At 55.0% G+C, this 27,926-nt stretch overlaps 3 protein-coding genes across 4 annotated transcripts; 1 reads left to right on the forward strand and 2 right to left on the reverse strand.

Moving 5' to 3' along the window:
* Nucleotides 1-1,917: 1,917 nt before the first annotated feature.
* Nucleotides 1,918-7,626, reverse strand: LOC104066998 (caspase-3). Its single transcript, XM_009569683.2, has 4 exons — nucleotides 6,676-7,626; nucleotides 5,963-6,135; nucleotides 3,541-3,682; nucleotides 1,918-3,441 (listed from the first exon to the last, which is right to left on the reverse strand). Exons 1-4 carry the CDS (start codon nucleotides 7,058-7,060, stop codon nucleotides 3,194-3,196), a joined length of 948 nt encoding a protein of 315 aa, XP_009567978.2. The 5' UTR covers nucleotides 7,061-7,626; the 3' UTR covers nucleotides 1,918-3,193.
* Nucleotides 7,627-7,827: 201 nt separating this feature from the next.
* Nucleotides 7,828-17,142, reverse strand: RETSAT (retinol saturase). The gene is made up of 11 exons (XM_009569682.2): nucleotides 16,799-17,142; nucleotides 15,822-16,004; nucleotides 14,495-14,736; nucleotides 13,756-13,957; nucleotides 12,215-12,412; nucleotides 11,862-11,981; nucleotides 10,769-10,907; nucleotides 10,500-10,609; nucleotides 10,052-10,218; nucleotides 9,545-9,704; nucleotides 7,828-9,032 (listed from the first exon to the last, which is right to left on the reverse strand). Exons 1-11 carry the CDS (start codon nucleotides 17,106-17,108, stop codon nucleotides 8,887-8,889), a joined length of 1,977 nt encoding a protein of 658 aa, XP_009567977.2. The 5' UTR covers nucleotides 17,109-17,142; the 3' UTR covers nucleotides 7,828-8,886.
* On the forward strand, nucleotides 17,088-27,207 carry ELMOD3 (ELMO domain containing 3). 2 transcript variants are annotated; one of them, XM_054088930.1, is made up of 11 exons: nucleotides 17,088-17,207; nucleotides 18,523-18,600; nucleotides 18,965-19,034; nucleotides 19,362-19,424; nucleotides 19,750-19,841; nucleotides 20,053-20,176; nucleotides 21,136-21,258; nucleotides 23,276-23,406; nucleotides 23,973-24,049; nucleotides 24,239-24,366; nucleotides 25,842-27,207. In XM_054088930.1, exons 1-11 carry the CDS (start codon nucleotides 17,103-17,105, stop codon nucleotides 26,045-26,047), a joined length of 1,197 nt encoding a protein of 398 aa, XP_053944905.1. In that variant the 5' UTR covers nucleotides 17,088-17,102; the 3' UTR covers nucleotides 26,048-27,207. The 2 variants fall into 2 exon arrangements, with proteins under 2 accessions (XP_053944905.1, XP_053944904.1); XM_054088929.1 differs by having other exon boundaries at nucleotides 17,154-17,233.
* The last annotated feature ends 719 nt before the right edge of the window (nucleotides 27,208-27,926 follow it).

Below are 27,926 nucleotides of genomic sequence, written 5' to 3' on the forward strand. Positions count from 1 at the left end.
CCAAAGAAGCGTGGCCAGCAGGGCAAGGGAGGGGATTCTGCCCCTCTGTTCCTCTCTTGTGAGACCTGATCTGCAGTATTGTGTCCAGTTCTGGAATCCTCAACATAAGAAGAACATGGAGCTGTTGGAATGGGTCCTGAGGAGGCCATGGAGGTGATAGGAGGGCTGAAGCACCTCTGCTATGAGGACAGGCTGAGAGAGCTGGGGTTGTTCTGACTGGAAAAAAGAAGTCTCTAGGGAGACCTTAGAGCAGCTTCCAGTATTTCAGTACCTCAAGGGGCTCCAAGAAAGCTGAGGACTTTTTACAAAGGCTTGTCATGATGGGATGAAAGGCAATGAGTATAAACTGGAGAGGGGCAGATTTAGGCTGAACAAAGGGAAGAATTTCTTCATGATGAAGGTGGGGAGGCCCAGGCCGAGGTTTCCCAGAGCAGTGGTGGCTGCCCCATTCCAGTGGTGTTCAAGCCCAGGCTGGATGGGTCTTGGAGCCCCTGATCCAGTGGGAGGTGTCCCTGCCCATGGCAGGGGAGTTGGAACTGGGTGGGCTTTAAGGTCCCTTCCAGCCCAAACCACTCCATTATTTGAGAGCACCGAAGAGGTCTCAAAGTGATTTTATTCCTGCAGACAGAGCAAATGCAGTGGGGAAGGAACAACTCTGCAGGTCGTGAGTGCGGGGCATGGATTGTTTGGGATTACTGCACCATGAGTCACGAGCCAGGAGTGTGGGAAACATGCTAAATGGAACCAGAGTTATCTGCCAGCTGGGTTGGGCTGTGCTTATCAGAGCGGAATTGCTGGGGATTATGCTAAACAATACGGATATTGCCAGAGATTATCCGAGAGGCCCTCAGGGTGGAGGTGGTGCAGGTCTGATGCAGGAGATAAACCCACTTACTCTGCCCATGTCAGGGAGGGCATTACCTTTCATCCCCTCCTTCCTCCTGGATCACCGGTTCCTTGTAGACATAAACATTTTACGGCTACAGTTCAGCAGCAATTTAGACTTTATTGATAATTTAAGGTGGACCATAGAATCATGGAATGGTTTGGGTTGGAAGGGACCTCAAAGCCCGTCCAGTTCCACTCCCTGCTGTGGGCAGGGACACCTCCCACTGGATCAGGTTGCTCAAACCCCATCCAACCTGGCCCTGAACACCTCCAGGGATGGAGCAGCCACCACTGACTGCTCTGGGCAACCTGGGCCAGGGCCTCCCCACCCTCACAGCAAAACATTTAAGATCTCATCTCAGTCTCCCCTCTTGCAGCTCAAAACCATTCCCCCTCGTCCTATCCCTGCACTCCCTGATCCAGAGCCCCTCCCCAGCTTTCCTGGAGCCTCTTTCCATACTGGAAGCTGCTCTGAGGTCTCCCTGGAGCCTTCTCTTCTCCAGTCTCAACAACCCCAACTATCTCAGCCTGTCCTTGTACAGGAGATGCTCCAGCCCTCGGATCGTCTGCGTGGCCTCCTCTGGACTCGCTCCAACAGCTCTTTGTCCTTCCTGTGGTGAGGACTCCAGAGCTCGACGCAGGGCTCCAGGAGAGGTCTCACGGAAGCGGAAGAATCCCCTCCTTGGCCCCGCTGGTTCTACTGCTCTGGATGCAGCCCAGGACACGGTTGGTTTCTGGGCTGGGAGCTCATGTTGCAGCTCAAGTTGAGCTTCTCACCCACCAGCACCCCACGTGCTTCTCAGGGCTGCTCCCAATCCATTCCCTGCCCAGCCTGGATTTGTGCTGGGATTGCCCCAACCCAGGTGTAGGACCCTGCCCTTGGCCTGGCTGAACCTCATGATGTGTGATAAATACTTAAACAAATACAGAGATATGTGTATGCATACAAAGATAGATCAGTATTTAAGTGCAGAAGGAGTATGGATAATCAAATTGGAAAGATTTATTCATAAATTGAGGTATAAAAATAGATAAAGGGGTTGATAGAGAGGCCAGCCTGAAAGCTTCCCTTTTGAGACTGGTGAGAATAGTCACGCATAATGCACCAACATTCCACGATGGGCAATAGTCTGATCTCCAGGAGTCTGAGAGGTTCCCTGAGCTGGGTGAGGGTGCTTACATTCCATATCTCAGCATTCCCAACAGGCGATGCCGGCTCCCGGCATGCCCATCTGAGGACCAGTCCCTGACCAGGGGTCTCCCTGTGTTTGCGTTGGAGCCATTACGTCTTTTTTATTGACTTTGCTTTTGCACTTATTCTTGGCACCTAAAGGACAACAGGAGGAGAGGACCTTGACCAAATACATCAGGTCCATGAGCTGTCCCAGCCCACACCCCCCTCCACTCACATCCCAGCTGGAGCTTCTCTCTTCCTCATAAAAAGGAAGCTCCCTAAGACCCATCCTGAACTCAAAACAACCTCAAGCAAATGCTCCCAAATCCTGTCCCTGACCTAAACTCCAAGTCCCAAATTAACCCACCAACCTGTAAATCCTGTCAAACACTGTGTATTTTATTGATTTCCTTTTTAAAGGCTTGAATTTTTAAGCTGGCTGGTGACCAAACAGCTTGAATGTGTGGTGATCTCTCCAGCAGTGTTTTCATTCTGGGTTGGGCACCAGCCAGGTAAACACATCAACTTTGCCTCTGTACAATGGAAGTCCCTGCCCTGTGCAGGCTGGTTTGGATTAAAAGGAAACTAAAATGGGCGAGATTGTGTTTGGGAGGTTGGAGCTCTTCGTGGAAAGAGATCAGGGGGAGGAGAAAGTTGACATCCTCCTTCTCCAAGTGGTGGAGCCTCCATCCCTGGAGGGATCCAAAGAGCGTGTGAATGTGGCACTTTAGTACATGGTTTTGCAGGCATGGTGGGGTTGGGCTGATGGTTGGACTGGATGAGTTTGGAGGGCTTTTCCAACCTTGATGAATCTATGATTCCCCTCTGGAGCTGTGGCAGCTACAGGGTAGGGATGCTGCCATAGGGCATTTGGGTGTCCCTGTCTCATTGTGTGCTTCAGTTGGACATTTCTGCTCTGCAGTAGGTCCCATGGTAGCACAGGGGAAATATCTGCCCTGGCTCCACTTGGCTTGTTCCAACCTGCCCTTGAAGCACCCCAGGTTGAGCTGATCCTCTTTGCAGAGATGTTTCTTGTTGGTTTGCTTAGAACTGGTCCTTTTTAGCCCATGCATGACAGGGGATTCCTGATGTTCTTCAACCCCCATGGCTTTGCTGCAGAGCCAGCAGCTCTCAAACACCATCTGCCTCCTCCATGATGGGTGCTGAGAAGGGGAAGACCTCCTGGTGCAGGTTGGTGATGAAGCAGGGCATCTGCTTGCACCCCTCGTAGCTGCCCCTGGCCTGGCAGTGAAAGGCCACCTTGCCGTTAATGCGGGTGAGGAGGCGGATGAGGTCCAGGTGACGTTCCTCTCCCTCCAGTACCTTCAGCAGGGCCTGGAGGAACATGGATCCGGAGGGGTTGAGGAAGGCGACATAGCCTGAGGAGCACAAATGAAGGAGAACAGCGTTGGCTGTGCCGTGGCCCTGTGGTGGCAGGGTTTCTGAGAGAACACAGTGTGTCCAGAGTTGTCCCTTACCTGGGCTGCAGGCGAACATCACGACGGTTTGGGGCGGGATGGTGGGGATGTCCAAGAGGCATTCTGGCTCGCACTCCGGCTCTGGCTCCCCACTGTCACACTCCAGAACCACCCCCTGATCCAGTTCTTTTCCCCGGCAGGCCTGCGGGTAGAACGGCTGTCGTGAACTTCCCTCTGCTCTCTCTTATTCATCTCCAGAGCAAGCCCAAAGCTCCTTGGCTGTGGACACATAGTCCCTCAAGCCAAGCATAAAACCCACCCCATGGCGCAGAGCCCCTCCCAGCTCACATTCCCCGAGTCCTACAGCCCCCATGGTTCCTTTCCCATCTTCGTCCCCTTTCAATCTCATCCATCGAGCATCCTCTTCCCTTGTCATCCATTGCAGCTCAGCTTTGCCAAGCCTCTCTTCACAATGACCCTGGAGATGGAGCTCCATCCTCTCTTCCCTATGCATTTCTCACTAGGCTGATGCTCCTTTGCTTCACGTTTACCAGTCCTCTCGCCAGCAGTTGTGGTGCTCCAGGTGGGAACCCAGAAATCCACCTGGAAACACAGGAGTGCACTGGGAAAGCCCTGGCAGAGATTCCCCCTTGGAGCACAGCCTTTGCACAGCCTGGTTTGCATGGTCCTTTGTCCTATCTGATAGTTTGGTGTTTCTTAGAATTATGGAATGGTTTGGGTTGCAAAGGGACCTCAAAGCCCATCCACTTCCACCCCATGCCATGGGCAGGGACACCTCCCACTGTACCTGGTTGCTCAAAGCCCCATCCAACCTGACCTTGATCACCTCCAGGGGTGGGGCAGCCACCACTGCTCTGGGCAACGTGGGCCAGGGCCTCCCCACCCTCACAGCAAAACATTTCTTCCTAAGATCTCATCTCAGTCTCCCTTCTTTCAGCTTAAAACCATTCCCCCTTGTCCTATCCCTACACTCCGTGATCAAGAGACCCTCTTCAGCTTTTCTGGAGCCTCTTTCCGTACTGGGAGCTGCTCTAAGGTCTCCCTGGAGCCTTCTCTTCTCCAGTCTTCCCTCACTGAACAGCCAGGAGAGGTGGACAAAGGCCACCAGGAGCGGTGGTGATTCAGAGGGGCAGCAGCTGGGGCTTAAACATCCTCAGCCCTGCAGTGTTTGCTCAACGGATAACCATGTTTGTCAGGGTGAGCTTTGCCAGCTGATGGAGGCACTCAGCCCAGTCACTGGGTTGTTGTCTCATGCAGGGGACTCCCCAGATGTCTTCACTCCCTGACTAGCAGCTGAGCCCTTTATCAGCAGGAAACGAATGCTGTGAGTAATTTATGCCGGCTTTGAGGAAAAAGAGTTACATCTATTTGCATAACGTTTGCAGAGCTTGCACTGTCTGCCGCTGCCCATCCAGCCATGGGGTTGTTTGTTCAGTGACTGAATCCTCCTTGTTGATCCATGTTAAAGCACAATTCCAGGGCTCCTTCCCAGCAAGGGCACGTTCATGCTTCTATTGGGCTTCTATTGGGCCTTCATTGTCTTCCCTACTCCATGACCTGTTCACAGTTGAGTTGGGGTTCTTCAGCATGGAGGAGACTCCAGGGAGACCTTAGAGCAGCTTCCAGTTCGGAAAGGGGCTCCAGGAAAGCTGGGAGGGGCTCTGGATCAGGAAGTGCAAGGATAGGATGAGGGGAATGGTTTTGAGCAGAAAGAGGGGAGACTGAGATGAGATCTTAGGAAGAAATGTTTTGCTGTGCGGGTGGGGAGGCCCTCGCCCACGTTGCCCAGAGCAGTGGTGGCTGCCCCATCCCTGGAGGTGTCCAAGGCCAGGTTGGATCGGGCTTTGAGCAACCTGCTCCAGAGGGAGGTGTCCCTGCCCATGGCAGGACGTGGAACTGGGTGGGCTTTTAGGTTCCTTCAAACCAATTTCAGGATTGTATGGTTCTCCCAGCCCTACAACAGAGGTTTGCTGTGCCCAAATGTCATGGAGATAGGATTTGAAGGCAGCTTTTATGGCTTCATCTATATCCTGGCGGTGTCTGGGAGGAATATTTAATCCCCGTAGTGTCACGTATCATAGCAAACACTTTGTTTTCAGCTCAGATAGTCCCAAGGGTGCAAAGTACCAGGAGAAACGCTCCTGGCTGGGACACGTGGATGAGATTGGAGCTGTTTCCTCATGAAGAGACACGTGTGTGTGGGTGGTGACAGCCTGGTATACGAGCATTTGCAACAAGCAAAGAAACCTCATCATCGGTGAAAGCATGAAAAGAGAGGGATAGGGTTGTGGTGGGGAACTGAGGAGCGATGAAAGGCTGGAGCCCTCACATGGATGTAAGAAAACCCACCATGAAAGCAGACTCACACCGGCAGCACCATTAAACCTTGTGCTTGTGCCCATCTGATGCTGCACCAGTTTAGGAATAAAGGGGTCAGGTTCTCACCCAATGGCTGTGTTACCTGGATGAAGAAGATTTTGGGGATTTTCCTGAGCACCGGGCACTTCTCTGATGATAAAATCTGGAAAAGGTGGCTCAGCTGAACGGGCTCCGTGTCGCAACCGAATATGATGCCCTCCTCTCCGTGGCTGGAAATGATGCTTACAAAGTATTCGCCATGCTCATGGTAGTGCTCTGCAAGGACACAGTCAAAACAACACCATACAGCATTGACCTGAGCTGGTGCCACGGGTGGGAAATGGGCTGGAGCATCTCCTGTGTGAGTATAGGCTGAGAGAGTTGAGGTTGTTCAAGCTGGAGAAGAGAAGGCTCTGGGGAGACCTTAGAGCAGCTTCCAGTACTTCAGTACCTCAAGGGGCTCCAAGAAAGCTGGGGAGGGGCTGTTTACAAAGGCCTGGAGAGACAGGAGGAGGGGCAATGGGTATAAACTGGAGAGGGGCAGATTTAGACTGAACATAAGGAGGAATTTCTTCACGATGAAGGTGGGGAGGCCCTGGCTGAGGTTTCCCAGAGCAGTGATGGCTGCCTCATCCCTGAAGGTGTTCAAGGCCAGGCTGGATGGGGCTTGGAGCCTCTGATCCAGTTGGAGGTGTCCCTGCCTATGGCAGGGACTGGAACTGGATGGACTTTGAGGTCCCTTCCAATTCAAACCATTCTATGATTCTATGATCTGGGCTTCGGAAGGGGTAAGAAGCGGGGTTTAGGGGTGTGTACCTTGCCAGTAGAGATCTTCTATCTCCTTGGCTGTCTTGTTGCTCACCAGCTTCACTGTATAATTGAGCCGTGAGAGCACATTGGACAGCTTCTCTGCTTCTCGCTTGGCTCCTCTCCGGGTCCCAAATGCCATATTACCATCGCTGCTGTGGAAATGGGTGTTGACGATGACAAGAGCCCGGCTTTGGCTCAGCTGGGACATGCTGAGATGTCTCCTTGGATGGGTAGGTGGTCTCCAAACCCCCACTGTGCTGACACAGAGCTCAGCTTGTCTGGCAGTGAGCTCTGAGGAGCTCCTTTGGGAAGCCCAGGAGAGCGTATCCTGCTCCACTGGCTGACTCAGCACCAGCACAGCTGATTCCCAAGGGCAAGGCAGCAGCAACATCCTGTCACCTGCCAAGGAGTGCAGTGGCACCTAGGCATGACTCATGGGGGTAGGAGAGGGGCATGGCTTGCCCTGGGAACAGCTGTGAGGGCTGAGCTGGTGCCTTTCAAGCCTGGAGCTTATGGAGATGGAAGAGGAAGGAAAGAAAAGAGGATTGTTTTCTCCAGTGATGGTGTAAGGTTGGGGGATGGAGGTGTCTGCATTGCAGAAAGCACCAGGAACAACAGGGTAATCCCTTCCTGCCTTTCTCACCTCAGATCAGTCTTGGTTTGGCTCCTCCCATACAAGGACAGGCTGAGAGAGAGATGGAGTTGTTCAGCCTGGAGAAGAAGAGGGCTCCAGGGAGACCTCAGAGCAGTTTCCAGTATGGAAAGGGACTGCAGGAAAGCTGGGAAGGGGCTCCTGATCAAGGAATGCAAGGATAGGATGAGGGGGAATGGTTTTGAGCTGCAAGAGGGAAGACTGAGATGAGATCTTAGGGAGAAATTCTTCATTTTGCGGATTTTGCAGAGGTTGCCTAGAGGAGTGGCTGCCCCATCCATGGAGGTGTTCAAGGCCAGGATGGATGGAGCTTGGAGTGACTGGAACCAGAGGGAGGTGTCCCTGCCCATGGCAAGGGATGGAATTGAATGGGCTTTGAGGTCCCTTCCGACCCAACAGCCTTCTCGCCCGACTCACCCCAGCCCTACTGACCCCACATCAAAAGGCACAAATCACAAGGCGATGATGATGTGATTTATATTTGGTCTCATGTGGTTCCCTTCCCATTTAGAGAGGGCTTTGATCATGTTCCCAAGCTTCTCCCAGCAGACACAAAGCCTAAGATTTCTTTATTGCTACAGGATTGGGGGTTGCATTATCGCATGCCTCTGGGGGCAGAGCAACACCACGGTGTCAGCAGCCTTGAGGGGCGCAATCAGTGTGGAGCACGTAGTTCTGCTCCTCCACCACAACGAGGCATGACTTTGGAAGCACTAAACAGCAAGAAAACACCTTAAATAGCTTTAAAACTGGCTTAAATCCCTTCATGCTGGCCTTGGCGTGTGAGAAGGACCTGCTTATTCCACCACCCTAAAAGACCATGTCCATGAGCCTCTCCTGGGCAGCCATAGTGATGGGGCTTAGGTTGGTGTGGTTTCTCCTTGTTTAAATGCAGCTGGTGTCCATCTAGCGGCTGGTGGGGCTCTACCAAACCTGCCTGATACTGCCTGGGCAAGCCTGTGCTCAGCTCCATCTCAGGGAGGTGCTGCTTCCTTCACAGCCCCTGGAGTCCCACCTGGAGCTTTATGAGCCCAGTGAAACTTAATGAGCCCAACTCGGCACCAAAGCCACCAGCTGAAAGTGGGAAAAACATCCCCTGGGGGCTTGTTCAGGAGACCTGGGGAATGCAGGTGAAAGTTGATGCTCTTCTGATGGTCCATGCAGCTGTCAGACATCAATGGGGCTCAAGCATCCTGGGTGTTGCTGGTAGAGGCTGTTGGTTTTTGTCTTCTGGTCCAGCCTGGTTTTTGAGGTTGCCTTAACTTCTGGCCACTGCTTCACGTGGAGCCCTTCTTCCCTATGCTGGGAGGTTTGCCCTCAAAAGATGTGGCCTGAGATCAAAGCTGGCTTTTCCTTACTAGAGGCGGACATTGTGGTGGAAGGAGGTGAGCTCTAGTCGACAAGGGCCAAGGCAAGCTGGGTGGAAATGGGAATGGCATCTTCCAAATGGCTTTGCGTTGGGGAAGGATGTGCTATGGGCAACTTACAGCAGAGAATAAGGCACTGGGGGTGACCAAGGGGAATAGAGGGGACAAGGGAGGTCCTGGTTGGTGGGACAACTGGCTTCAGTCCCTCCTCTTGGAGCTGGTGGCCTCCGTGTGCTTTTTGAGCTGCGCCATGTCGATGTAGAGGTTGCGCTTGAGGACAGCACTGGCGCAGAGGAGGGCTCCTTGCAGGGCTCCCACGAAGCCCCCCAAGCACAAATCCTGCCCTGGAAGAGAGCAGGAGGTGGTGATGGCAGCGGCCGTAGTCCTCCGTGAGCAGCCCATGCTCTCCATCCCCAACTGACCATCAACACTGTTATGGACATCATCATCCCCAACCACCATCCACCTGCCACCACGCCTTCCCTTGGGTTTGAACCCACAAAAGCCCTCCCTGTCTGACCCCTTCCTTCCCCCAGCAGGGAAAGGGCCTCATTCTGACCAGCTAAAATCATGGAATCTTTAAGATTGTAAGAGACCTCTAATATCATCAGCCCAAACAAAATATATCAGTGCTGGGCAGGGAGACCATGACCCAGAGCTGGATGAGGCACAGCCCTTTCCTCCTCTTGTTGGGACCATGTAGTTCCACTTTGATGTGCTCCAGCGGCTCTTCCACCACCCCATGGCACACCAGCAGCTTGTCCCCTCCTTATTCTGTGACAGGACTGAAGGTTTCCCCCCGTATTCCATGGTGTCCTCATCTGAGAAGATGGTCTCTGGCTGGTGGCCATAGTACCTGTCAGGTAGAGGTTGGGGACAGCCGTCTGTGCCCTCACAGTGGCAATGGCTTCAGCTTGCAGGCGGGCGATGCCGTGGTCCATGCCGTAAATCTCTCCCTTGGGGCTGGCAATGTAGTGTTGGTTGGTGAGGGGCGTTCCTCCGGAGATGTAATCGATCTAGGGGACGACAAGGGGACAACATGGTCTGCAGGAGAAAAGTGTGATAGCATAGTGTGTTTTGTGCTCCAGAAAGCTGTTTTCTTGGGGTAGGGGCTGGGACAGGTTTGCTTGCAGCCCCTTGGGTGGTGGTTCTGGCCAAGTTTGGTCCCAGAATGGTCCTGGAGGACCACCATGCCCCCTTCTTGCACCATGTATGTTTGGGAGGTGTTGGCAATGGGTTGGTGCTGTGCTGCCCAGGTGGACCTTGTGTCCAGTAGACCCAGCTACAACATTTGCAGGATGGGGCTGGGTAGACAGGACCGACGAAAGGAGCTGGAGGACCAATGAACCCCAAATTTCCTCACCCTGTCCTCAATGCGAGGGTAGAGCTTGAAGACAGCTTGCATGACCGTGTCCACAAAGGTCTTCTTCAGCTCCTCGTAATCATCTCCCCGCTTCTTAACCGGCTTGTCCTTCCACTCCTCAAACCACTCATATTTGGCAAAGGACACAATGGCCAGTGTGGATTTACCTGCAGCACAATGAGGTTAGGGCCATTGTCCCTCTGCCCACCTTCATGCGACCACTTTGCTGCCACAAACCCAACCCTTCCTGTGCAAACACTTGGGATGTTCCTAGGTCTTCATTGTCCCGTATCCTTCATCCCATTATCCTGAAGACCAATTCCCATGAGCAACCTACTCAGCAGCTTTGACCATGGTTATTTTAGTAGGAACTCGGCTGCATTCATCAAATGAACTAAAACCCAACAAGACCTTTCAAGCCACTGTGTGGTTGAGCTTCAACCTTTACCTGGGTGCCGCATTTCCCAGGTGGGGTCCTTGGATGAGGGGCAGGTGACAAAGAGGAGCGGGATGTTCTTGGCAGCTTCTTCTCTGGAAGAAGCCAGGTAGCCATTCACTCTGCAGAGACATTGAGGTGGGTGAGAATCTCTCCCTGAATACTTGTTACGACCGAACGCCCAAGCAGCGAGGACCTGCCAAGAGCATTTTCTGAGTCACCACCCATGAATTTATCTCCTTAAGATAAATGAAGCACGTCTAAGGTGGAGCCAAACCTACATTTCATCCAGGTCAGTTCCTGGGTACATGAAGTAGTTGACAGGCTCCAGCCCCAGCTCTTCCCTTGAGCCGTTAAGCCCTACGAAGACGGTGAAACCCCCTTCCCCGTGGGTCGCCATGCGGAGCTGAGCCTGGATCTCTGCGGTGGGGAGGGAAGAAGGGGAAAATGGGTATTTTCTGGGCTTCTTGGCTACAGAGAAGGAGTTTCTCCTAGAAGCCCCACTTGTATTGACGTTGCTCCATGTTGGTTGTAAAACTGATTTATCTTGAAATGTCTCCCAGCTCAAGGAGTGCGATGGAACCTCCTGCAAACTGGGAGGACAGCAGGGGCGTTGAGATTTCCTACATGGGATGCTTTAGGTTATCTTTGGCTTTAATGGCTTTCCTGGATTCAAACACAACCCTGGTCTGCAAACACGGAATGTTTGTAGACCAGAATGTTATCATTGCCCAGAAAGTTCTCACTCAACCATGCCCCTTCCCACCTGGCCATGCTCCCTTCTACCCAACTGTGCCCTGTTCCCATCCAACCATGTACCCTCCCAACCAACCATGTCCCCTTCCCACCCAATCATGCCCCTAACACCCAACCATGCCCATACCACCCATTCATGCCCCTTCCCACTCAACTATGCCCTTTCCACCCAACCATGCCCCTTCCACCTAACCACACCCCCTTCTCACCCAATCGTGCCACTTCCCACCCAGCCATGAGTCCATGCCATCTTCCACTCAACCGATTCTCTTCTAAAGCAGCCAGGAGATTTGTGGCAGCGCTGAACCCAACTCAGAGTGGACACCTCACCAGCTCTCACAAGTTTTGGGACACTGTGCTGTGTTTTTGAGGCAAATCAAGCGGCAAACGAGGGATTTGCCAAAAGTACATCTGCTTGTGGCAAACTAATTTAGGTTGAACTGGAAACCCTGCAGAGAAACATGTGGCCAGGACAGTGTTTTGACTGGTGTGAAACACAAGCCATGGGGTTTTGCTGATGTCTAAGAACTAATTTCAATGCAACAACCCTTGATGGGACATGGCTTGGAGGTGATCAATGCCATAACTCCCCCAAAACCCCATGCTGTCATGTTTTACCTGGCAATGCCCGTGCCTCTGCTGGCAGGAGTCGTTCGTAGGTGTTGAAGATCCCAGCGTCCGAAATTATAATGGGAGCAAAGATGTTCACCACATCTTCACCTTTCTTTACGCTCACGCCTGGAAGGGAAAGGCCAGGAGGGACGGAACAGCTCTTGTTAAAAGCACAGGCAGAAGCCATGTGTACCCCTTCATACACAACCGTTACTCCTTCCCATGCAACCATGCCCCCTTCTACCCAATCATGCCCCCTTCTACCCAACCATGCCCCCTTCTTCCCAACCATCCCCCCTTCTTCCCAACGGTCCCCGCTTCTACCGAACCGTGCCCCTTCCATCTAACCCAGCACTCACCACAGGCTCTGCCCTGGGAGTCCAGCAGGATCCTCTGCACCGGTGCCTTTCCGAACACGTTACCTCCAGCTTTCCGGATAACAGCAATGGTGTGGAAGGCGATTTCTCCAGCCCCGCCTTTGGGGTACCAAGCACCATGGAGGAAGTGGTTGACCAGGATGCTGTGCATGGAGAAGCTGGCCTTAGAGGGGACCACGCCTGGGAAAAAGGAGCAGCACAAGGTGGGTTGCAGGAATGGCAGGAAGATGGGCTGGAGTAGGGTTGGGTTGAACATGAAGAAAATGTTCTTGTCCTGGAGAGTGGTGGAGCACCGGAACAGCTCCCCAGGGAAGCAGTCATGGCACCAAGCCAGACAATATTCCAGAAGCATTTAGCCAATGCCTCAGTCTCACAGGGTGAATGCTGGGGTTGTCCTGTGCAGGGACAGGAGTTGGACTGGAAGACCTTTGTGAGTCCAGCTCAGGACATTGTGTGATTCTATGAGTTTGTGCCAAATCATGGTTTTGAGGCTTTTCCTAACATTTTTAGGATAAGGAGTGCCCTATCCTCAGCTGGACATGATGCCATAAGGAAGGAGGGATGTAGGGGAGAAGTGATGGGTCGGCAGTACCCAGAAGAGCAGGGAGGGTATCAGACATGGGTGGCCCTGTAGTTCTTGCACAGCTCTGGCTGCACCCACTGAGACAGTTGAGTCATCAAGAGTCATGAGCAAACCTCCGAGGTGGCGGGGAGAAAGGGAAAAAGCAAAGCTCAGAGCAAAACGGTTACAGCAAGGCCAGCACGAGGTTAAGAGTGGTCAGAGGTTCCCTTGCACAAGACGAGCCACGTTTCCATGCTGTGAAGCTAAAGAATCATAGAATCATAGATAGGTTTGGGTTGGAAAGTTCCTCAAATCCCATCCAGTACCACCCCCTGCCACGGGCAGGGACACCTCCCACTGGACCTGGTTGCTCAAAGCCCCATCCAACTTGGTCTTGAACACCTCCAAAAATGGGGCAGCCACCACTGCTCTGGGCAACCTGGGCCAGGGCCTCCCCACACTCATCATGAAGAACTTCTCCCTAAGATCGCATCTCAATCTCCCCTCTTGTAGCTCAAAAATGTTCCCCTTGTCCTTTCCCTGCACTCCCTGATCAAGAGCCCCTCCCCAGCTTTCCTGCAGCCCCTTCAGTCCTGGATGCTGCTGTAAGATCTCCCTGGAGCCTTCCCTTCTCCAGGCTGAACAACTCCAACTCTCTCAGCCTGTCCTCGGATAGGAGGTGCTCCAACCCTCGAATCATCTCCATGGCCTCCTCTGGACTCACTCAAACAGCTCTATGTCTTCCTTGTGCTGAGGACTCCAGGTGAGGTCTCACCAGAGTGGAGCAGAGGGACAGAATCTCCTCTCTCATGGAGGACAGCAGATAAAGGCAAGCAATGGGGACATGGGGAGAACTGTCTGCTGGCTTGGGGAGATGCTGGCAGAGCATCCATGCGCAGAGAATCCCTCACCACTGGTTTGGCTACACCTCCACGCACCCCAGAGCCTCCTGGCTACCTACCGTAAGCGGGGAAGATGTAGCTGAAGACAGCCCTGAGCTCGGGGTTGGTGGTGAGCCCATCCACCACGTCCTTCAAGCTGCGTGACGCCAACCGGCAGAAGGGGCTGAGCCACACAAGCAGCCCCGAGCGACACAGCAGCACAGCCAGTGCCCGCGGGATCATTTTCAGGACCCCCAGCAGCATGGTCCCTCTGCCAACACTCTGCAGGAGGAGACAGGGAGCATTTGCCACCAGCTCTGTGGTGACTACCCCAGGGTGGGCTCCAAAGATGCTCCAGGGTCTCTGTTTCCCCTTAAATTTCCTGCTCAGCTCACAGAGAGGTGACAGCATCTCTTAAGCGTGGCATCCCGGGGCAAGAGGAGCACCAGAAAACCCCTCCCCTGCTGTGGAGGGGGTGGTTTCAAAGCATCAATTAATTAATTAATCCATAAATGCATTAATTACTGCTAATTTAGCACCGTTTACTTAATAAGTGCAATTCTCCACCCGAAGCATCACCCCATGGTGCCAAGGGGGTGGGTTTGGGCTCATGGGGGTCTCAATGCATTTGTGGGGTGAAAAGTGTGATGCCAGGTTTTCAGGCAGAAAAGGGTGATTTTTGGTGGTTTTGGGGTTGGGTTGTGTCATATTGTTGTCTTCTCTGCCCTTCTCCAACCTGTGGGTGTTGGGGCAGGGGGGGAATTTTGACTCAAAATCCCACCTTGTCCCTGTTCCACAGAGAAGATGGAGTTCCTCTACCTTCACAAGCCTCTCGAACTCATCGATGGCGGCTCCCTCCTTGGGAAACTGCTCCTTCAGGTTTTGGAAATATTCCCGCTCTCCAGAACAGATGCGGTATGTCCTGCTGCGGCCAGGCTCCCCTAGAACCACAGCGTCACAGGTGGCCGGCAGCCGAGCCCATTCCAACTGCCCCTCTGTCAGCTGATCCATCAGGAAGCGGACGCTGGAGCCCTCCTGCATCTGCCCGACATAGTGGATACCTGGAAAATGGAGGATTTGGGGTTCTTTTGGGGGGAGTTAGTCCTTATTTTACACACTTGGGGCTGCAGAACCTTCCTTTTATTTCACTCAGCCCAACCCCAGCAGCTCCGTAGCGACGGGAAAGGGAAAAGCCAGGAAACGCCCTCATCCTGCTTTAGGTTGAAGGGAAAACCAAGCCCTTGCCGTGGTGTTTCAAACAGCTTTTGGGGACTTTGTTACACTTTGATGTTTTTCCTTTCCATGTCATTGTAAATAATTAATGTTGTGCAGCTTGAGGGACATTCAGAGGTGGACTTTGTCCTTCTGGCAGGAGATCTGTCCTCAGGTGACATCCCCTTCATGGGGAATTCATAGTTACGGAATCATGGACTGGGTTGGGTTGGAAGGGACCTCAAAGCCCATCCAGTTCCATGGGCAGGCACAGCTCCCACTGGACCTGGTTGCTCAAAGCCCCATCCAACTTGGTCTTGAACACCTCCAAAAATGGGGCAGCCACCACTGCTCTGGGCAACCTGGGCCAGGGCCTCCCCACACTCATCATGAAGAATTTCTCCCTAAGATCACATCTTAATCTCCCCTCTTGAATCTCAAAACCATTCCCCCTCATCCTGTCTCTGCATACCCTGATCAAGAGCCCCTCCCCAGCTTTCCTGCAGTCCCTTTCTGTACTGGAAGCCGCTCTAAGATCTCCCTGGAGCCTTCTCTCTCCAGGCTGAACAACTCCAACTCTCTCAGCCTGTCCTCGGATAGGAGGTGCTTCAGCCCTCAGATCATCTCCGTGGCCTCCTCTGGACTTGCTCCAACAGCTTCATGTCCTCCCTGTGCTGAGGACTCCAGAGCTGCATGCAGGGCTCCAGGTGGAGTCTCACCAGAGCAGAGCAAAGGGGCAGAATCTCCTCACTCATGGAGGATATGGAGGGAAGTAGATAAAGGCAAGCAATGGGGACAACCGGCTACTGGCTTGGGGATGAAGACACCATTACCTCCATGGCTCCCATTCCCCCCAGAGGCATCCCCCCTCCCTGATGCTGAGCCCCCTTCCACTGATCCAGGAGCGCCTTTGCCCCCTCCCCGATGCCATTACCGGTGTCGAACTCGAAGCCCTTCTCACTGAACGTGTGGCAGCATCCCCCCAGCTTCCCGTGCTGCTCCAACACCAGCACCCGCTTGCCTGCCTTCGCCAGCAGCGCCGCTGCCGCCAGCCCCCCCACACCGCTGCCCACTACGACAGCATCAAGCACCGCAGGGACTTTATCTGCCGAGAAAACTAGGGAGGGGGAAAAAAGAGAGGGCATCATTAATGGTGGGATGGGATATGTAGTACCCAGAGGAGACCCCAAAGCCTTGGGGACAGGGGGTCTCAATCCATGGGAAGATGCTGTGCTGGGAGGGAGACAGGGGGCAAGGACACCCCAGGGGACAATGCTGTGCCGGGGGGGGATGCTACCTCGGGGGTGATGACACTATGGAGGGGTCGTGGTGCCCCAGGGGGGGATGCCATGCTCAGAGGACAATGCCACCCCAGCGGGAGATGCCACTTTGCTGGGTGATGCCACCCCAGCAGGAGATGCCATCTTGGGGGCTGATGCCATGCTTGGTGGGCATCAGGCTGCTCCAGGGGGTGATGCTGTGCTGGGGATGTGATGCCACACTAGGGGAAGTGATGCCCCTTGGAAGGTGATGCTGCACCAAGGGGGTGATGCCATCCCAGGGGCTGATGCCACCCTGAGGGGATCATGGTACCCTAGGGCATGATGCCATGCTTGGGGGACAGTGCCACCGCTGGGGGCGGTGCCATACCCAGGGGATGATCCCACCCAGAGGGTGATGTGGCTCCAAGGGCTGATGTTGTGCTGGGGGGACATCCCAGCCTGGGAGGTGATGCTGCCCCAGGGGACGATGCTGTGTTGGGAGGTGGTGCTGTACTGGGGAGACATTCCACCCTGGGAGGAGATGCTGCTCCAGGAGGTGATGCTGTCCTGGGGGTGATGCTGTCCCTGGACGTGAAGCCGTGCCCGGGGATGACACCCTCCCCGTGCCCGCACGCGGGTTCCACCATACCTGTCTTGAGCACGGTCCTGCGCACAGCCTTGTCGGTGACCAGCGGAGCAGGCGGGCGCCGGGCATCGGCAGCGAAGGGGCTCGGTCCTCCTGCGTCGCGCAGGACCCGGGAGAAGAGGGGGAAGAGGAGAACGAGGAGAGCGGCGAGGAAAATCAGTGCCCACAACCCCATCGCTCCGCGCCCGTCTGCTCCGGCGCGCGCCCGCGTTCTGCGCTGCGAGACCCGCGAGCTCCGCCGTCCACCCCTCCCTTCCGCTGCATGCTGGGTATTGTAGTCCATAGGTGGCGGGGAGGTGGGCGCGCGATGCATGCTGGGTGTTGTAAACGCGGGTGGTGGTGGCAGGACTACGGCTCCCGGTGTGTCCTGCGGCCGCGCATGCGCAATGCACGGAGCGGCAGGGCCGGCGAGGTCTGCAGGGGCCGGTGGCGCCTCCGGTGGGCGCGGGGTCAGAGGGGAAGGGCCTTGGGTGTCCCTGAGGGGCCCAGGGAGATGTCTGAGGGGCCGAAGGGGTTATGAAGGGGCTCTGAAGGGGCTCTGAGGGACTGGGGTGAGGCAGGAGCAGAAGATTCATGAGAGGTCCCTGAGGGTCTGGTGGCACCCTGAGGGGCACAGGGGGCCTCTGGGGAGGTCCCTGAGGGGCTGGGGAGCTCTGGGGAGGTCCATAGGGGGCTCTGAGGGGCTGGAGGGGTTTTGAGGGGCAGGGGAAGGGGACTCCGAGGGGGCCTTGAGGGGCTGAGGGAGACAGGAGAGGCAGGAAGGCAAGGGCTTGGGGATTGCTGAAGGGCACGGGGTGGGTCCTGGGGGGCTCTGAAGGGATGTCCGAGGCATGAGAGGAAGGGCCTGGGGGTTGCTGAGGAGCAAGGAGAGCTCTGAGGGGCACAGGGAGGCTCTGGAGGGTCCCTGAGGGCCTGGAAGGGTTCTGAGGGGCACAGGGGAGCTCTGGGGGGTGGATTCTTAGGGGTCTCTGAGAAGGAGAAGGGGGGGTTCTGAGGCGTCCCTGAGCAGAAGGGCGGGCTCTGAGTGGAAGGAGGGGAAAGAGTTGAGAGATCCCTGAAGGACTCCTCAGTGGTCTCCAAGGGGCTGGGGGGCACATGAGGGGCTAGAGGGAGGTTCCTGAGGAGTCCTTGAGGGGCAGGGAAGACTTCAAGGGGTTGCTGAGGAGGGGGGAAGTGCTGGGAGGTCCCTGTATGGTCCCTAAGAGGCTGGAGGGGTGCTCTGGTGGGGTCTTTGAGCGGCTGCGGGGTTCCTTGAGGGGGTCTGAGGTGCAGGGGAGGGAGGTGCTGGAAGGTCCCTGTAGGGTCCCTGAGGGGCAGGAGGGGCTCTGAGGGGCTGGGAGCCCCCAGAGGGGAAGGTGAGGAAGGGCTGAGGGTCCCTTGAGGGGCAGGAGGGGTCCCTGAAAGGCTGGGGGGCGCTGGGGAGGACTCTGAGGGGCTGGAGGGGTTCTGAGGGGGCCCTGAGGGATGGGGAGGGGGCAGGGAGGAAGAAAGAGTGTGAGGGCAAGGGCCTGGGGGGCCCTGAAGGGCAGGGTAGGGGCTAGAGGGGTCCCAGAGGGGAGGGAGGGTAAGGGCTGGTGGTCCTTAAGGGGCAGGAGGGTTCCCTGAGGGGCAGAAGGGCTGGGAGATCCCTGAAAGGTTCCTGAGGCACTGGGGTGTCCCTCAGGGGCTAGGGTGACTCAACTCTGCCAGCTAAGACTCTGCTGTGCCTTCCGCCTTCTTCCCTGCAGGGCATGAGCAGAGGCACCGGGGGCTCGATGCAGCCGGAGGAGCAGTGGCGATTCCCCCTGCCCGGCAAGTTGCTCCCTGTGCGTGTCAGGCCCATCTGCCCCTTGCTGTGCCCCTGGGTTTACGCCCCTCAATGTCAGACACCCCGATCACCTAATACTGCTTTGTTTCTCCATTTGTATCCATAAAAAAGGACCTTTTGGGGTACAAAAAGTGACCTTTCCATCACCTGAGCTGGTAATGGGACACAAACTGTGCCCAAAAGGCTCTGAGCTGCTTTCCCACCCTTCCAGCCAGCTGGAAAGCCCCCTGGCATGCTAGTAGAAGATGGGGTTGGTTCCCTGAGGGAAAATCTCAGGGTTTTGGGGCTGCCTCCCTGTGGAGCAGTTGGGTTTTTGAGTTTGTTCTGGTGGGTGATGGTTGTGTCTTTCTATCCCTGCTCAGATCTCGTCTCTGGGACAGAATGGCCTCCTGCAGGCGCTTGTGCAGGGTGCGGAGCAGCCTGTGGGTGCTGGTAAGCTTTTTCTCTGCCTCTTCCCATTTAGCTCATCGCTTCCCGGTGGAAAAAACACCTGGAAAACTGGAATGGAGCCCAAGGAACTCAGTGCTGGGCTCACAGGCAAATCCATCCAGCTCTGGCTTGGCAAAGCCTTCATGTTGCCGTTTCCTGCTCCTGCCAAGGAGAAACCTTGCAGTTGCTCAGGGGACTCCACACAGGGTTATTCCATAGGGCAAGGGAAATCCTGCTCTGGGATGTCCTGAGCAGGGCTGGGGGAGGGGGATCAAACGCTCTCTGGATCTCCTAGCCCATCCTGACCTCCACGTGCCTTTCCTTTGGCAGAGCTCAGTGAGGAGCTGCGGCGAGCCCAGGAGGAATGGGAGGCTGTGGAAGAGATCCAGTCAGGTACAGCTGACACCAGGGGTGCCGGGATAAGTAGGGTTGTTCAAGAGTGGGATAGGAAACATTGGAGCCAGGGAAGGGGCCTGGGTACCTGGAACGCCTTCTCTGCGATGAGGCAGGAGCTCCTTTTGACACTGAGAACCTGGGAGTGAGCTCCACATGCTGGAATGGCTGCTCTGGGATGAGATGGGATCTTGTTTTGGCACGGAGAACTGAGAGCTCCCTGCACTGGAGCAGCTGCTCTGGCGTGAGACAGGAGCTCATTTCAGCACGGGGAAGCTGGGGAGGACGGCAAGGAGGGTTAAGCCCATTCTCTGTGTCCTCACAGGTCTGGGGGTGACATTGGCCAGCGCTGCAGCTCCGATCTCCTTCAGTGAAGCGCTGCAGTTCTTCCAGACAGCCGACCTCTCCGAGTGCAGGGTACGGGCAACGCCCTGTGCTCTTACCCTCTCTCGGGGGTAGTTTTAGTAAGTAGGAGCAGGGAATGTGACCGAAGAAGCTCCTCTCCTTCCCCTCTTTCTTGGCTCTTCCCATAATCTCATCCCTCCCGGCTCCCCCATGGGTGTTCCTCCTGCCTGATTCCTCGAGGGCTCAGCCTGGGGCATTTCTCTCCATGTTTTCTCCTCTGCAGAAGAAAGTGCAGGCGACAGTGCGCAGGCAAGGCCTGGCTGCTCTGCTTCACTACTTTTTCGGCCCTCCCCGGCTCCAGCCGCAGCTGCAGGGAGAGCGGGACCTGGCGCTGGCCATGGCACAATGTGAGTCTTCCTGCTGGTTTTCCTTGGGAAACACTGCGAGAGGGGCTTGGTAAAGGGCAGGGGCTCTCTCATCTTTGACAGCACCTTGTCCCAAAGTTCCCCATCTCCTTTGCTCCCTGCTGTCGCCTCCTCACTTTTAGGAGGCAGTGATGGATTTTCTGATCCCTTTCCATCCTGCCACAGTAGCCATTCAACGTGCACACCTTGCCACGGCACCGCAGCCTTTCCTGCTCCTCATTCCATGACCAAACCAAGCCAGAGGTGAATCCTCTTGCCACCTAAGTGTACCGGGTGTTGTTCCTGGCTCTCCCACGTTGGATTGCGTATGCTGAGGGCATGGAAATGCCTCGCCTGTGCTTTGTGGTTGGTTCTCTTGGTTGATTTGAGGTGCCAGGGGGCTGTTTTTTAGGCACTATGAGCCATTTTTTAGGTGCCAGGGGCTGTTTTTTTTGGCACCAAGAGCCGTTTTTCAAGTGCGGGGGCTATTTTTAGGCACTGCGGAGCATTTTTAGGTGTCAGAGGTCTTTTTTTAGGTGCTGAGGAAGCATTTTTAGCCACCAAGGGTTGTTTTTTAAGTGCTGGGGCCATTTTTAGGCACTAAGTGGTGTTCTTTGGATGCCAGGGACTGTTTTTAGGTACAGGAGGAGCATTTTTGGAGCACCATGGGGCCTTTTTTAGGTGCTGTGGAGCTGTTTTTAGGCACCATGGGCCATTTTTTATGCACTGGGGATCTGATCTTAGGTGGTGAGGAACCATTTTTACATGCCAAAGGTGGTTTTTTTGGTGCTGAGGGGCTATTCTTAGGAACCAGGGGGGCATTTTTAGGTGCCATGGTTCCATTTTTGGTTGCAATGGGGCTGTTTATAGGCACCATAGGGCATTTCACAGGAGCCGGGAAGCTGTTTTTAGGTGCCTAGGGATGGTTTTTCAGGTGCTGACAGGCATTTTCTCTTCTCCAGGTGGTTTGGATGATAACGAGCAAGTGCACATGAGAATCCTGCAGACCATTTACAGGAAGCTGACCCATTCCCGGCTGGGCTGCCCGCGCTATGGAGTACACTGGGAAGAGCTCGGCTTCCAAGGTAGGGCAGAGGGAGAGAGCTCCGGGGCAAAGCTTTGCCGAGAGAGGTTGCACTGGTTCCATTCCCTCTGCTGGAGATGGGATCCAAAGGGCAGCGAGGAGGGTTTACTGCTCATTCCCTTTCCCTTCACGCAATTGCTTTCCCTGTTGCTATTTCTGGGGATTGTTTAGGTTGGAAAAGACCTTTAAGATTATTGAGCCTATCCATAAACCGAGCACTGCCAAATCCATCCCTAAACACCACATCCGCATGACTTTTAAATCCCTGCAGGGATGGGAACTCTCCTGGGCAGCCTGGTCCAATGCTTCCAGCCCTTTCAGGGAAGGAGTCTTTCCCAGTATCCAGCCTAAACCTCCCCTGGCACAGCCTGAGGCTGTTCCTTCTCATCCTGTTCCAGTTCCCTCAGCTACTCCTCACAAGATTTGTCCTCCAGACCCTTCTCCAACCGATCATGGAGACAGGTATTCCACAGAGCTGTACTGATGCTGCACCCTGGTTCAGTAGCCAACCTGTCGTGGCCATAGCCAACTTCCACTACCACACAACATCTGGCAAACCCCAGTCTCCGCTTCCACAGTTGTTGATGTTGCTTTACCTGGACCATTAATACTCTTTGTTAGCCAACGATCTCTGTGGCTAATGAGCCGTCACCCTGTTTGATAGCGCAGAGTAGATCAGGGCTCTGTCACTAAGGTTATGGTCAGGAAAACAGTGTGATTAACGCCATCACCGGTGGCCTCACTGGAGTTCCAGACTGGTTGACTCGTGTGTTAAATTGGCCAGGTTTTAATGCAGCCTAAAACGCTTGTTGGGAGCGGAGCAGCTTCTGCTGCTCTGTCCTGGTGCGCGCCTGGGTGTAAGGGCTGATTTACCAGCCCTGGGGTGGGCAGAGCTTGGAGATTCCAGTTCCTGGAGAGGCTATGGAGTGAGGGAAAGGCAAGAGAAGTTGTCCAGCTCAATTTCAGTAAGACCTTTGACACCATTTCCCACAGCCTTCTCCTAGAGAAGGTGGTGGCCCATGGTTTGGACAGGAACTGCCTGGATGGCTAAGCCCAGAGAGTTGTCATGAACGGAGGTGAATCCCGTTGGCAGCTGACCACAAGTGGTATCCCCAGGGCTCAGCGTTGAGGCCAGTCCTGTTTAATATCTTTATCCATGGTCTGGATGAGGGGATTGAGTGTTCCCTCAGTCAATTTGGAGGTGACACCAGATGGAGCGGGAGTGTGGATCTGCTTGAGAGGCTCTGCAGAGTGATCTGGACAAGCTGGATCCATGGTAAGGCCACACCTCGAATCCTGGGTTCAGTTTTGGGCCCCTCACTCCAAGAAGGACATTGAGGGGCTGGAGCACGTCCAGAGAAGGGAACGAGGCTGAGGAAGGGGCTGGAGAACAGGGGGTCTGGAGCAGCTGAGGAACCTGAGGGTGTTTAGCCTGGAGAAGAGGAGGCTGAGGGGAGACCTCATCACTCTCTGCAGCTCCTGGAAAGGAGGTTGTGGGGAGGTGAGTACTGGGCTCTGCTCCCAAGTAACAAGGGATGGGACGAGAGGAAATGGCCTCGAGTTGCACCACTGGAAGTTTAGATTGGATATTGGGAAAAATGTCTTTACTGGCAGAGTGGTGAATCACTGCCAGGCTGCCCAGGGCAGTAGTGGAGTCTCCATCCCTGGAGGGGTTCAAAAAACCTGTGGATGTGGCACTTCGGGACATGATTTTGCAGGCATGGTGGGGCTGAGCTCACGATTGGTCTGGATGAGCTTAGAGGGCTTTTCCAACCTTAATGATTCCATGATTTGGTGATGGGTGGGAGAGCAAGGGCCTCTTACTGCCTGCGTGAAAGAGACTGTGGCACCTGTTGGGCTCCAGTTAGGGGAATTCCCTTAGAGCTTTCCCTGAGGATGTGATTCCTGGGGTTCCTCTGCCCTTGAAACAGGGTACAAACAGCCCACGGAAGCAGGGAGATGACCAGAGTGCAACTCAGTGCCGTCCCTTGCTTCACTGGGCTCTTCCGACCTTCCAGGTGTGGATCCCGGAACTGACCTGCGAGGGACGGGAATGCTGGGCTTGATGCAGTTGCTCTACTTTGTCATGGACACCCGGACGCTGCCTCTGGCTCTGGAGATTTTCAAGTTATCCCAGCACGAAACCCAGGCATGTGCTTCCTCCTCCTTCCCTTCCTCCCTGCAGCTCTATCTGCCTGCTTATTCCCAGCACTCGGGGAAGCACGAATCCTTCTCTTCCAAGTGAGGACTCAGTTGTTTGTTGCCCCTTGTGCTGGTCAGTGGGAAGAAGGTGATCCCTTCCAGGCTCCACGCAGAACCTGAAGCCAAATTCCAGGTGTTGGCTGTGTACTAGGAAGGAGAATTTAGCATCTTGGTGGAGAGCAGTGTTGCTTCTGGGATCTTGGCTTGGAGCTGAACTTCTGCGGGCTAAAAGGGCTGGGGAAGTGGACAGAGAGCAGCGATGGGGTGAAAATGGGAGTGAGCTGAGTCTGTCTCCTGAAACTTGGCAGTCGCTCTCAGGTGTGGTTGGGTTTAAGCCTGGACGTAAGCTCAGCTTGACCACGGCACGCATCTAAGCCTGTATCCGTAGTCATATTATTCTCCTCCATGGATCTCTGTCATCCCATGGGTTTGAGGTTGCACGGATGTGGCATGAAAGGGCTAAAGGTGTCATCAAGGCACCGTGTGAGCCAGGTAACGCTCGTTCTCTTGCAGAATTTCCCCTTCTGCCTTATGTCTGTGAACATCACCCGCCTCGTCATCCAGGCCCTGAGGGAGGAATGTCTCTCCAGGTGAGGTCTGGAGCAGCTGACAGCTCCGTAGCCAGGCTTTGGTGGGTTTGGGAGTCTCAAACAGTGTTCAGCGCTGGTTCACGTTGAGCAGAGTCCCTTCACAAGCGACGCCCTCGGCTGCTGGGTGGCAGCTCCCTCTGCTGCCGGGATAGCAGCTCCCTCGGCTCAGCCCCTCTCTGCCCGTTCCAGGGAGTGCAACCGCCGGCAGCAGGTCATCGCCGTGCTGAACGACCTCTATGCGGCGACCTTCCTCCAGCTCTACCGCCTCTGGAAATGGCAGAACAAGACCATCGCCGACTCCAGCTTCGTCCTCCAGGGTGTGTTTTCCCTCCTTCCCCATCCAAATTCCTTCTCAAGGGTTCCCATCTCCTTCCCCATCCAAGGGAAATAACAGAGACCCAGAGGACAAACGCGACACTTTCAGCGCCTTCATGGCCTGCAGAGCCCAATGCCAAGTGATTAAAACCCCAGCAGGGTCCAAACTTTTAACCTTTACATGAGAATTTTCAATACCTGAGGTTCAACCAAGCCAAGGGCAAGGTCTTACACCTGGGTTGGGGCAATCCCAGCACAAATCCAGGCTGGGCAGGGAATGGTTTTGGGACCAGCCCTGAGGAGAAGGACCTGAGGTTCTGGGGGAGGAGAAGCTCAATATGAGCTGCAATGTGAGCTCCCAGCCCAGAAACCACCTGTATCCTGGGCTGCATCCAGAGCAGTGGGACCAGCAGGGCCAGGGAGGGGATTCTGCCCTGCTGTGTTCTGATGAGACCCTACCTGGAGCCCTGTGTCCAGTTCTGGAGTCCTCAGCATAGGAAGGACACGGAGCTGTTGGAGTGAGTCCAGGGGAGGCCAGGGAGATGATCTGAGGGCTGAAGCACCTCTTGTAGAAGGACAGGCTGAGACAGTCGGAGTTGTTTAGCCTGGAGAGGAGAAGGCTCTGGGGAGACCTTAGAGCAGCTTCCATTATGGAAAGGGGCTCCAGGAAAGCTGGAGAGTGGTTCTTGATCAAGGAGTGCACGGACAGGACAAGGGGGAATGGCTTTAAATTGGAAGGGGGAAGATTTAGATTGGACATTAGAAATTCTTCACAGTAGGGGTGGAGAGTTGCCCGGAGAAGTGGTGGTTGCCCCATCTCTGGAGATGTTCAACGCCAGGTTGGATGGGGCTTGGATCACCTTGATCCAGTGGGAAGTGTCCCTGCCCATGGCAGGGGGTGGAACTGGATGGGCTTTGAGGTCCCTTCCAACCCAACCCATTCCATGATTCTGTGATCCGAGTCCTCCAGGGAGTGTTTTTCCCCTGGATTGCTCCCATGGGAGCACCTACAGTATTCTGATGGGTGATGGATGGGGATGTTCTTGGCTCCAGGCTGGCTTGTTTTCCACCGCATAGTTGCGTAAGCGGAGTTGGCAGCGTGGATGTAAGTGGAGCTGCCGAGCTTTTTGCTAGCGCTAAATGAGCTGTTGAAGTTATTTACTCCAGAGGAGCCTGATGTGGCTGCACCGTGCTAATGGCTCCCGCTTCCAGCAGGTCCCAGCTGTAGTGCCAGGCTCCACTTCAATTGCCTGTTCCTGGGCTTTTCCTCCCAGGGCGATCTCCACGGAGCTCAGACTGGCACGAGCTTGCCTGGGCTTTGGGCGATGAGCTTTTCATGCTCACATCATTGTCTCCGTTCATGAGGGAACACCATGAACACCATACGTGGGTCAAAACCTCACCCTGCAGCATGCCGCAGCCCTGACACCCTCCAAACCTCTCTCTGTCCTTACACTTTTCCCTTTAACCTTCCTAGAGCTGGAGTTCTCCACTAAAAAGAAACCAAAGCAGCTCCTGAAATACCTGGAGGCTTATATGAACCAAAGGCCTGTGGCCTGTGGCCTTCAACATCTGTCCCTTCCCTCGACATCCATTGGCAGCAGCCAGGCCAGTGAAGAAATTGCGTTCATGGGCATCTGCGATCCAAGGGTTGAGCTGGAAGGAGAAGCCCGGCTGATCTGAGCTGTAGGGAGCTCTGCTCGACGCTCCGCTCTCTGAGGATGCCTGGATGCTGGCTTGGAAAGGGCCGTGTGGATCAAGGTGGTGGGTGTGGAGTGGTGAGAGGTGGCTGCTGCCCTGAGGAGGGTCTGAGTCCATGCTGTGGCCGGTTGGGAGCCTGGATCACCACCCAGGGTGGGTTTTTGCCCTCTCTTAAGGTGGATTTTTGCCTAAATTCCCCCAAAGGGCAGCCTGTTTCTTCCTTCTCTCACCCTGTGAGTGTCCTGGTGCGGTGTTGGCATCTCTCAGCACTCCAGGACCGAGCTGCAGGATTTGACCCTCTCCAGGGAGAAATCTGGAGCAGAGGTGGCAGAGCTGTGGGGTTTATGAGTCACCAACCTCTGGCTGGGATAATCCGTTGTGTCTGTCTCGAATCCATCTTTACCCCCAGCAGGAGAGTTTAGTCATGCTCCAAGTGGAGCCAGAGTATGGAGCCAGGGTTCCTGAAAGCAATCATGGCTCTGGCAGCAGCCCGGAGTGTTTAGAACCCCTGAATTTGGTTTTGCATTAATGGTGGGATCCAAGGGTGAACACAGGGAAAGGGTGGAGCGGGGTCTGCCTGTGAGCCCAATTTGGGGCTTGACAGCGGAAAAGCTGCTCTGGAGAAGGGGAACCAGGGTCGGATTTTGTCCTGCAACTGGAGAGCACAGAGGAGGGTAAGAAAAATCCCTCCCAGCCTCTGTGTCTGCTTGTTTTGGGGAAAACCTCTTGTTCCAGGGGAGATGGGAGTTTGGCTTGCATGTTCCCAGAGGCAGAGGGGCTGTTTCCCACCATGGTCCCACCATGCTCCCTCCTTTCTCAGTGCCTCAGTTTCCCCCTTTATGGAATGACGCCCTGGCTGCGGGTGATGCCTGGGAATTAGCTGGGAGCAGTAATGGCTGCTCCATGCCTGATGCTAGCTGGGGCTTTGGGATGCTCCAAAGGCCTCCATCCCTCAAAAGAGGGGAAGAATTCCCAGAGTGGGAGGTAAAAGGTGTCTGAATAGGAGAAGCTGGAGTGAGGATAGTGTAGCGCAGTGCCCAAGGACCCTGATGGCTGCAGGGTGTTCCCTGCCCTCCAAAAGGGCAGTCGCCTTCATGGCAGCACTTCCCTTGGTGGAAGGAAAAACACAATAAATGGGAAAAAAAGGCACCTGGTGCTGTTTTTTTTCTGTCCTCGTGCTGAATTCTTGCATAAACCCTTGGGAGTTGTGGTAGGAGGAGGGTGGGAGGGGAGTGGGGCCTCTGCTCTGGGATGGGGAGAGGCCTGGCTGAGCTGATCACCCCTTGTCACCTCTTGGGGTGCTGGGGCGGGGGGGGCTTGGGGGAAGAGGAGGGAAGGAAGGGGTTTCCAAGGAGAGAGGGGAAATGAGTGCTGGAGAAGGGATGTGGGTGCTGGGGAGAACACAAGTACCAGAGAGGGGATGCAAGTACCAGGGAGCGGGGTACAGGGGTGGAAAGGGGGAAGGAGTCCCAGGAGGGAGGGAGAAGGGGTGAGGGAGAAGGGGTGAGGGAGAAGGTATGGAGGTGCTGGAGAAGGGAGGTGTGTGCTGAGGGAGGGATGGGGGTGCCAGAGAGGGGAGGTGAGGGCCTGAGGGTGTTGTGGGTACCAGTGTAGGAGGGATATGGGTACCGGTGAAGGAATGGAGGAGCTGGAGACGGGAGGTGGGTGCTGAGGGAGGACATGGGTAACAGGAATGGTGGAATGCAGGGGCCTGAGGGATATGCAGGTCCCAGGGAGGGATGTGGGTGTTGTAGAAGGGATGCAGGGATCTGGGCAGGGATGGGGGATGCTGGGGAAGGGATGAGGGTGCTGGGGAAGGGATGGGGGAGCCAAGGGGGTGTGGGTACTGGGGGATGTGGGT

The sequence above is a fragment of the Cuculus canorus genome, chromosome 26 (assembly GCF_017976375.1).
Source record: "Cuculus canorus isolate bCucCan1 chromosome 26, bCucCan1.pri, whole genome shotgun sequence".
NCBI classification, from domain to species: Eukaryota; Metazoa; Chordata; class Aves; order Cuculiformes; family Cuculidae; genus Cuculus; species Cuculus canorus.

Coding starts and splice junctions, on each gene's coding strand:
- RETSAT (XM_009569682.2), bottom strand. CDS start 17,108: ATGCATCGCGCGCCCACCTCCCCGCCACCTATGGACTACAATACCCAG. Junction 11,982..12,214: donor CTCCCAGGGCAGAGCCTGTG/GTGAGTGCTGGG, acceptor TTTCCCTTCCAG/GCGTGAGCGTAAAGAAAGGT. Junction 9,033..9,544: donor CCCCAACCTCTACCTGACAG/GTACTATGGCCA, acceptor GCTCTCTTCCAG/GGCAGGATTTGTGCTTGGGG.
- ELMOD3 (XM_054088930.1), top strand. CDS start 17,103: ATGCATGCTGGGTGTTGTAAACGCGGGTGGTGGTGGCAGGACTACGGC. Junction 19,842..20,052: donor CCGACCTCTCCGAGTGCAGG/GTACGGGCAACG, acceptor TCTCCTCTGCAG/AAGAAAGTGCAGGCGACAGT. Junction 24,050..24,238: donor AGGGAGGAATGTCTCTCCAG/GTGAGGTCTGGA, acceptor TGCCCGTTCCAG/GGAGTGCAACCGCCGGCAGC.
- LOC104066998 (XM_009569683.2), bottom strand. CDS start 7,060: ATGTTGCTGCTGCCTTGCCCTTGGGAATCAGCTGTGCTGGTGCTGAGT. Junction 6,136..6,675: donor AGAAGATCTCTACTGGCAAG/GTACACACCCCT, acceptor GTGTCCTTGCAG/AGCACTACCATGAGCATGGC. Junction 3,683..5,962: donor CCAAAATCTTCTTCATCCAG/GTAACACAGCCA, acceptor TTCTACCCGCAG/GCCTGCCGGGGAAAAGAACT.